Source organism: Polypterus senegalus, chromosome 1, assembly GCF_016835505.1.
Source record: "Polypterus senegalus isolate Bchr_013 chromosome 1, ASM1683550v1, whole genome shotgun sequence".
Lineage (NCBI taxonomy): Eukaryota > Metazoa > Chordata > Cladistia > Polypteriformes > Polypteridae > Polypterus > Polypterus senegalus.
Window position 1 is genome coordinate 127,075,286 of NC_053154.1, and position 9,973 is coordinate 127,085,258.

At 34.9% G+C, this 9,973-nt stretch overlaps 1 protein-coding gene across 1 annotated transcript; it reads left to right on the forward strand.

The window, feature by feature from the left end:
• Positions 1–240: 240 nt before the first annotated feature.
• LOC120535073 (extracellular calcium-sensing receptor-like) lies at positions 241–8,018 on the forward strand. The gene is made up of 6 exons (XM_039762656.1): positions 241–440; positions 1,727–2,021; positions 3,332–4,138; positions 4,223–4,450; positions 6,770–6,893; positions 7,111–8,018. The coding sequence occupies exons 1-6, from the start codon at positions 241–243 to the stop codon at positions 8,016–8,018; spliced, it is 2,562 nt and encodes an 853-aa protein (XP_039618590.1).
• Positions 8,019–9,973: the final 1,955 nt, after the last annotated feature.

Below are 9,973 nucleotides of genomic sequence, written 5' to 3' on the forward strand. Positions count from 1 at the left end.
ATACAAAGTGCAATTCCTAAGGCATTTCCACTGCAGTTTGTCTCCCAGTGATTATTGTATGATTGCTTTTTGTCCTCAGGCAAACCCCAAGTCTGATTTCTCCGTTGAGAATGAATACTTGCTCTGCTAGAAAATGGGCTCCAAACAAACTTCCTGAATTACTAGTGAGAATTACTTCTGAGCATATAAATAACAGCCGTTTTGTATGTGTTCACTCATAAAAGTAAACTGAGGCTTGAAATGCTTTTCCTTCCAGTTTTGTCAATTAGTCTGTTAGTACAGGCAGAAGAGCCTCTTTGTAGGCGTCACAGAGAACCAGAAATGCCCTTGTTCTCCAAGGATGGAGACATTACAATTGGGGGGATTTTTTCACTGCACGACAACTTTGTGAGTGTCAAACCTACTTTTAATGACAAACCGGAACCTCTTTATTGTAAAGGGTAAGTAGGAACTGACCTGATTTCAATGTGACTAAAAGGCAATACATTTTGGTGTCAAAGAATGTAAAATCAAGCTGTATTGCATGTACCATACAATATCATTTTTTTTGCAGGGAGACTGCTGTATTTATTTAGATAATTATCCACAATGTCACATGAAATGGGCCATTGGGGCTCTTCTGAAAATAACCTTGTGATTTTAACTCCAGTTCTCCAACCATATTGCCTGAACAAAATAGAAAGCATTACTGTAACTTTTTCTTTAAAAAAGATCTTATTGAACTGTCATGTGTTAAAAGAATGATGTGTTCATTTCATGTTTGGTATTCTTTTTAGTAAATAAAAAAGAATGATTACTTAAAAATGATATCTTGTCCTAGTTATGATTCTAGGGCATTTAACTTTCAATATTGTAATACTGTTAGATTTCACACGTGGCAAAGCTAATTTGTCTTAAGCTATTGCTCACATACACAAACTGTTTCTTAAGATGTGCGCTTTATGACCTACCTCGGTATTTAATTAAATGAAAACCAGGGCTTCAGCAAAAGTAGTTTAAATATATTCAGTTTTAAGAGTTTATCTGTCACCCTGTTCCATCCAGGGTTAGTTCTTTTCCAGGTACACTACAGCTGCTTGCAAAAGTAAACCATATATCATGTAGGTTAAATGCATGGGTGGTCAAATGTGCAGTTGTTTTGAATCATTTTAAACTACAATACAGAAAACCTTTATAAAATAAGATATAAGTATTTTAGGCTTTCAAAACCTTTTTGGATACAAGCATTCATCCATTTGTTTATAAGTGACTTACAGTGCATGAGCTCAAGGTTCATTTCTACGATGGGGTGATTTCTATGTGAATTGTTTATAGTTGAATTCAGTTCATTTAAGTTTATTCATGGACAGTCACCTCTAAAGACAATATCACATATCCACTTTTAAAACTGTAAGAGGAAAGTACATTTTAAAAAGTTACATTTATTTACATAAGAAACTGCTACAGTCTCACCATGTCCTTGTGGGATTGTTAATTTGATTAGAATTCCCCTTCACAGTTGGAATAAAAACTGTTGGGTCAATTAGCTTTACTTAAATGTGGCAGTGTAAGTGTGTGTCTGTGTCTTACTTGTCTATGTTCTTTGATAAAATGATGTCGCATCCTGGATATTTTCTCTGTCCTTTTACTGTTACAGACAGGCTCAAGCTTCATGCAGCCCTGAAATGGATTTGTTAATATAGTTACAAAAAAGCATCCTTGTTATGACAATGTATTTTCTTTACAGTTTAAATGTATACGAGTTTCAAACAGTTGCAGCCATAATGTTTTGTCTGGAACAAATAAATAATAATACTGATTTACTGCCTGGTGTTTCTTTGGGATATAAAATATATGATTCCTGTAGTTCTATGCCTGTGGCTATGAGTGCAGCAATGGCTTTAGTGAATGGCAATGAAGAAACAGTCTATTTAAACAGAACCTGCAGCAAAACATCTGCCACTGATGCTATTATAGGACTGTCAGATTCATCAACAACAAGAGGTGTAGCTGCAACTATTGGATCTTTTCAAATACCCCTGGTAAGTAATCATGAGCTCCTTCTAAATGTTTTTGGTGTATAGAAATACAAAATTCTACAAAGGGCCTGTTTAATCAAGGAATAAAAATATAGCTATCCTAACTTAACAAAATAAATTAATTTGAGAAAAATAAAGCAGCATGGTACTGCATCGCAAGTGCAACTGACTCAAAACTCCAGGGAATTGCCTTTGTGGGGTATGCCTGTTCCCCAGATGCTTGTGTGTTTTTCCACCAGTGACTCCATTTTACTTGTTATGTGTGAAAAACATTTCAGTTATGAGGACTCCTAATTTAAATGGCGTTTTGTAAGATTAAAAAGTTAAAGGCAGACTATTTCCTTGAATCTGATTCTGCTGGACAGGCTCTAGCCCCAGTGATTCTTTAATGAAATTAACAGTTTGGATGGATGAGTAAAAAAAGTGTTTTAGAACTGGGCAATATTTAGTTTGTTTTAATTACGTAAGTAGTATAAATTTTTGTTCACTCAGCACCCCTAGGTTTTTTTTTTCCTAATTTGTTATTCTCACTCATTATCTCTCTCATCTTTATACAATTATAATGTTAATCTAAGCATAAAATTGTTTAAATAGAAACACTTTATAAAATGATTGAGATTACAGCAATTCCTCTAATCCAATTATACTATTCCAGAGACATCAAAAATTAAATGCAATTTGGGTCATTCAGACAGTTGCCCATATTCTGTTGCTGTTGTGACCAACAAGAACTCTCATACAAGTCCTCTTGTAAGAATTTATTAACATCATTTCAGGAGGACTGTTGCACAAAGCAAAGGTTGGTACACTAATAACACTGCGGGTTAGCCAATGTTTGCAGAGAAATTCAAAACTCTAAATCAGTTACAAAACTAGTCAAACACATAATCCAAAATCTTAGTTTTAGTTGACTACTAAGTCTCTTGTGAGAATTTTCTTTTACTTATAATAAAGTTTGGACACCATCTTAAGCATGATGCTATCTTAAGTGACATGGCTGCCTAGTGAACAATCACAGAAAATGGCAGTACATACCTATAAAAACAGGAATTAAAAGTGGTGGTGCCAATGCAAACAAAATCAAAAGTTGGTGGCACCCATAAGAAAATTAATTAGAAAATGGTACTTAATGTTGCTGTCATAAAGGTTAAAGTATTAAAAAATAAAAGGAAAGCAATTCTGAGTACTTCATTTAAGGTATCTTGTTTCTAAAGCTGGCTAGCAAATTGTGAGAAAGTGATCAGTGGGATGCTCTACTGTCAATATTGTACTTATTAGTATATATTATGTTTGCTTCTTTATCATTTCTACAGATAAGTCACACAGCTACCTGTGCTTGTCTTAGTAACAGAAAGGAGTATCCATCCTTTTTCAGGACAATACCAAGTGATTTCTTTCAAAGCAGAACTTTAGCTAAACTTGTTAAACACTTTGGTTGGAAATGGATTGGAGCCATAAGAAGTGACAATGATTATGGGAATGGAGGAATGGCTACATTTTTGCAAGAAGCCCAAAATGAGGGGATTTGTGTGGACTTTTCGGAATCCATTTATAGGACATATCCAAGAGACAAATTTTTAAAAACTGTAGATGTTATTAAAAAATCTTCAGCAAAGGTTATTGTGGCCTTTAGCTCCTCTGCTGATTTAGCAATTCTCGTAAAGGAGCTCCTGATTCAGAATGTTACTGGCTTACAGTGGATTGGAAGTGAATCTTGGGTTTCTAGTGTAAACTTAGCCAAACCGGTAAATTATAGGGTTCTTGGTGGGGCAATTGGATTCATCATCAGCAGTGCAGTAATCCCTGGTTTGAAAGAGTTTTTCTTGAATATCAATCCAATCAAATCCCCTGGCTGGAATGAGCTGTGGGAAAATATCTTTAACTGCACCTTTGCTACTCAGGATAAGGCTGGAAACATTAATCCATGTACAGGATCTGAAAGTCTTCAAGGTATAAATCATGTCTTTATGTATTTATCCGAATTGAGGATTATCAACAATGTTTACAAAGCAGTTTATTCTATTGCATATGCCCTCCATGATCTCTTGATGTGCCAGGATGGCCAAGGGCCCTTTGCTAATAAAACATGCGCTAACCAAAAGAACATTCAGCCATGGCAGGTAAAGTAGATTAATGCATAGAGGAGATTTACTATTGAATGTTAAACTCCTGAATGCTCACATTGCATTTATCTTAATTTTTAGCTGCTCCATTATATGAATAAAGTACATTTTATAACGAAGAGTGGAGAAAATGTCTACTTTGATGAAAATGGGGATTCAGTTGCAAGATATGAATTAGTAAACTGGCAGCTGACTGAAGATGGCACTGTAAAATACATCACAGTTGGTCTGTATGATGCTTCTTTGCCTGAAGGACAGCAGTTCAAAATCAACAATAGCATTATTGTTTGGGCTGAAGAAAAACGACAAGTAAGTTCAAACTGCATATTCATAAATTATATAACAGTTATTCAAAAGTACAAATAAATCAGTGTAAACAATGTTTTTAGTAAATTTCTTTTGTCTGTAATATTATGGTGACATAGTGATTAGCCTTGCTTCCCCACAAATTCAGGTAACTAGGGTTGAATCTGAGCCCAGCCACTACCAAAGTGGAATTTGTATGTCTTTCCAGTGTCTGTTTGAGCGTTTCTTTGGATAGTCTGTTTTCTCTTGCACATCCCGTACATGAATTTCTTAGATAGTTTAGTTGGTTGGTTGGCACATGAATATGCTCTACAAGTACTGACACCATTCTCAGAATTAATTTTTACTTTGCTTCCAATACAGTTACAATAAGTGCACACCACCAAAAAAAATTGGACTAAGCATTGGATAATGCATGGATAGATGGTACATTATAGTGTAAAGGCCAAAAATCCTGGAAGTTTATTTATTATATTTAAATTCTGCCAGAATTTATGTCTAACATCGAGTAGGATTTTTTAAATAGACTTCTTGGAAACAACATTAGTAAAATAATCTACTGCTATCTATGGGAGGTAAACACACAACTTAACAAGGTCTTGTTTCTTTTGTTGCCATGAAATTAATGTCAATAATTCTTTTAGCTGATGCTTTTATAGAAGCAACTTACAGTTCTATAATTTTGTTGTGTTGTAGTATACAAAATATATGACCCAATTTAGCGTTGTCCTGGCAGTATAGGTCATAAGACAGAAATTACAAGGTCTAGTCAAATACAATCTAAAGAACAACACAGGTTTTTAGAATGTGGAATGAAAATCGAAGCACCCAATGTACAAGAAACACCTATGAAGGCACAAGGAGAATGTGAAAACTACATACAGCCAGAGATCTGGTGTGGAATTTGAACCCAGGATGATTCATATGGGAGTGAGCAATGCAGACGTGTGTGCCACTGTGCAGCCCCCAAAATATGCTTTGTTTAATTTAATCAGCAAGAGCATGGTTGAGGTGGCAAAAACAGATGAAAGCTCTAGAGTAGACTACAGTGGCAATTGTTCTGTTCTTACACTGCCAAAGCTTCAGTGTCTTTTGATACAGTGTATTATTCTGTTCTCATTTATTGCCATGAGTTATATTTAGTCTTTAAAAACATTGATGTAGTTTGAATCTTAGCTAACTTGCAGCAATTACTGACTATAGGCAGCCAAAAATCAGTGCATGCCCATGCTACATAAGGCATTCTGCAGGGCTCAGTACTTGGCCCACTCTTGTTTCTTACTTTTGTTACTTCTTACTTCCTTTCCTATTGGGTGATATTATTTAACTGTGTTTATTGAGATTCCATTTTATGCTGATAAAATTTAGATTTATCATCCAATGAATCCTACTTTTTGCTGTTAAATCCCCAGCTGATTGAATGGGTCAAATTAGTTCTTGGTTATGACTAAACTATGTAAAACTTAATAGAAACAAGATTAAGGTTTTGCTTATAGCTCTAAGACTGTTTGTATATCTGCTGGTAACTTTTGTATTGATGTAAATGGCTGCACCAAATTTTGTTCCTTAGACTTTAGAAGCCTTAGTGTCATTTGAGATTCTGACTTGTCATGAAGAATAACCAGTTGAGAAACAGTTTGTAAATTAGGTCTAATTCATTCTTTTGTCACTTACCGACTTTATTATTGTAATGCTCTACCTACTATGTTTTTTGTTGCTTTGAGTAACTTACTTGTCAAATTACAGCATTCTACAGCTAGGATTTTAAAAGACACAAAACATCAACCTTAATAGAAAGATTAGTGTCTGTTTGTCCCTCCAGTTGTGTGTCTCTGTCATTTCAGTAGATGTTGCATCACAATCATTGACACTGTTTTTACTATCCCCATACCAACTGGCATTAAATCGCATATAACAGAGACATATGCTTTGCATGGTGCACTGCAAATGTTAACGTTGAGGTTAGGGTTAGTCTTAGGGTCAAGAGTTCAACCTGCCTTAGAATGGTAATGCAGCTGCTCTGGGAAATAAAACTGCTTTACACATATCTTTGCAGTGATTGCTTTTATGACTGCTGGTAGCTTCCCATAAATCTAAACCGACCAAATTAATTAACTAAGTGGCAGAGTTGATGCTCCATATGGGAAGTTAGATATGGCCAAAATCTATATACTAAAAGTTCAAGAGGCTGTTTTAGTAGTAATGATCTTTGCTTCCGGATTGTTGCTTTCAGGGCAAATACAGTGGTCTCTTTGCAGCATACCATAGATTGCATTAATTTAAAGAAATGTTACTGAGATTACATATCTGGTCTTCTTCAAGATTCCAGTGTCAGTCTGCAGTGAAAGCTGCCATCCTGGCACACGTAAAGCTGCTCAGAAGGGAAGACCAAACTGCTGCTTTGATTGCATACCTTGTGCAGATGGAGAAATTAGTAATACAACAGGTAAAATAAAGCATCATAATTTAATTAACAACAAGCTGTACAGATATTTAAAGTGCCCCATTGTACCATTTTAAATTAAACTTCACCCCAAAACCCTTGGATAAAACAAATTTAAGAATGTATAAATATATTAATTTATATAATAATTAAGTGACTTTCATGATTAAAGTAACTAGTGAGTATGTTAAAATTAAAAATGGCCTTATTCATTTTCCAGATTCTGTTGACTGTCTGATATGTCCTGTAGAATACAAATCAAATTATTTAAGAGACCTCTGCATTTTAAAGGACACTGAATTCTTGGCTTATGAAGAAATCATGGGTGAAATCCTTGCATTGTTCTCGTTGTTTGGTGCTTGTGTAACTCTGGCTGTTGCTGCAGTATTTTTTATTCACAAAGACACCCCTATAGTCAGAGCAAACAACTCTGAGCTAAGTTTTCTGTTGTTATTTTCATTAACTCTTTGTTTCTTGTGTTCTCTCACTTTCATTGGTCGTCCCACTGACTGGTCTTGCCTGCTACGCCACACAGCCTTTGGAATCACCTTTGTTCTTTGTATATCTTGTGTTTTGGGAAAGACAATAGTGGTGCTAATGGCTTTCAGGGCTACACTGCCAGGAAGTAATGTTATGAAATGGTTTGGACCAGCTCAGCAGAGACTCAGTGTTTTTGCCTTTACATCTGTACAGATTCTAATATGCACTCTTTGGCTAACTATAATGCCTCCTTTTCCATATAAAAATCTGAAATCTTCCACAGAAAAAATTATTTTAGAATGTGACCTGGGATCTGTGGTTGCATTTTATGCTGTACTAGGATATATAGGTTTTCTTTCCATTATATGTTTTGTGCTTGCTTTTTTTGCACGTAAATTGCCAGACAATTTTAATGAAGCTAAATTCATCACATTCAGCATGCTGATATTCTGTGCTGTTTGGATCACTTTTATTCCTGCTTATGTCAGCTCACCTGGAAAATATACTGTAGCTGTAGAAATATTTGCAATTTTAGCATCAAGCTTTGCATTGCTTTTTTGTATTTTTATTCCAAAATGTTATATCATATTATTAAAACCAGAGAATAATACAAAGAAACACTTAATGGGTAAGAATCCAACAAAATAATTTTCAGTTATAAAGATAAACAATAGTACATGAAGAAAATGTTTGACAAAAATCCTTGCTGGAAATATATGACTAAATATAAATATGTAAGGGCATAAGGAATTTTGCAACAGCTGTTTGAAATTAATGTACCTTTGTAATTGATTCAAAATAAGTTAATGCATGAAATAAAATCTATGCATTGGTCCAAAAGAAATAAATGTATCAAGTATCTTTTAGTCACTGGTTGCAATAAGTAAATTTTATTTAATCCATTAATCTGTCTATCCTTTCAACTTGCTTTTTAAACTATAGGGTCATGGAGAGCCATATCCTTTCATGCCATCAGACATAAAACAGAATCTAACACTGGTTGATTAGCTAGTCTATCACTGAATGTTATAACATATTTATGTCGAGTTAATTACTAATTAGCTTCTCTTTGGGAAGAAACCAGTGTAACTGATGAGGATCAAATATGCAAATTATATGCTAACCAGACCAAAAATTAAAACATAGATCACAGGTGAACTAAACAAATATAAAATAGAGAATTGGTCTTACTAACAATGCACATGGATTAAAACAGTTTTCTGACCAGAAACATAATTCTGCATTTTCCCAGTCAAATATAAATTATTTGTCAATAAACAGGGCAATACCTACCTCTGGGTTAAGCTGTTAAACCTACCACCAGAAAATAAACCTCTGCACTGTGTGAGGCACTACAGTAATAACTAAACTGTTGCACACATATTAATACAACTACCTCAGTAGGTTCTGGATAAGTATCAGTCAGGCTTCAGATCAAATCATAATACAAAACCTGCATAAGTTAAAGTAGTTAATGACTTATAGTTTAATGCTGATTCAAATAATACATCAGTTCTTGTATTGTTAGATTCAAGCACAGTCTTTGATACCATTGATCATAGCATTTTTATTGGCTGCCTTAGACAGTGGGTTGGTTTTTCTGGTATTGCCTTGAGTTCTACACTTCAATCACATAATGATTGCTTAATTTCATATCCATTGTGGCATCATATAGAGCCAAAATTATGAAAATTGTGTCACTGTCCAAATACATATGGACGTAACTATACATTCTTAAATCACAGGAAGAACATTATTTGTGAGTTGTAGCGATTACACATTAGAGATCCATGATATTACGTAAGGTGTGCTACAGGGATCTATTTTGGTTCCCTTATTATTGCCAATCTATATTCTTCTAATTAATGGGACATCTGATCACCAACTAGCAAGGAGCTGTGCCTCAGACAGGGAGCAGAGTCATGTCTCAGAATTGTCCAAAATGTTACAGCCTATAAACACTTGCACAACAGACTTATTTTATGTCCTTCTGTAAAGATATGAACGTTACGTTCACATTACAAGCCTCGTTACTCAAATCCAATTTTTTGCTCAAATCATATTTGCCTGTCTTGGCAGTTCACATTCATAAGTACAAGTTACCCATATCTAATTGTAATTTAAATGCATCTGGCCTCTAAAATGGTACTAATGTGCACAGTGATACCTCTGTGTATGAGTCATCTGTGCCACCAATAACAAAAAGTCATATTTGAGAGATGACTCACGGCATTAAAACTGTCAAAATGGATGCACTAGAAGCTAATGTATGCATTGCATTTTGCTCTGGAGGATGACAAACATTTCATCATCTGTCAAGAAACCAATAAAAGCCAGATGGCTAGCTTTTGCTGTTTTCACAGCTATTGCTGGCACTGCTACAACAAGAGATGTATGGGCATGAGAAAGTAGTTCCCTCACATTTTTGTTTTATCACACTGCTGGTGCTGGCTGATGACAACAGTGGTCAGCCCATACATATAAGCAAAAAACACAAGAATTCTGATCTGCTCATCCTTATTCATGTTGCATGGCCAAGAATCGGATATGTATCCAGTCTAGGACCACATATGAAAGTGACTTAAATCTGATTTGAAGAAATT

What these genes read in the sequence shown, in the direction of transcription:
- LOC120535073 (XM_039762656.1), top strand. Translation starts at nt 241, where the DNA reads ATGCTTTTCCTTCCAGTTTTGTCAATTAGTCTGTTAGTACAGGCAGAA. An exon ending in AGAACATTCAGCCATGGCAG is followed by an intron (nt 4,139 to 4,222) that starts GTAAAGTAGATT and finishes CTTAATTTTTAG; the next exon opens with CTGCTCCATTATATGAATAA. An exon ending in AGAAATTAGTAATACAACAG is followed by an intron (nt 6,894 to 7,110) that starts GTAAAATAAAGC and finishes TTCATTTTCCAG; the next exon opens with ATTCTGTTGACTGTCTGATA.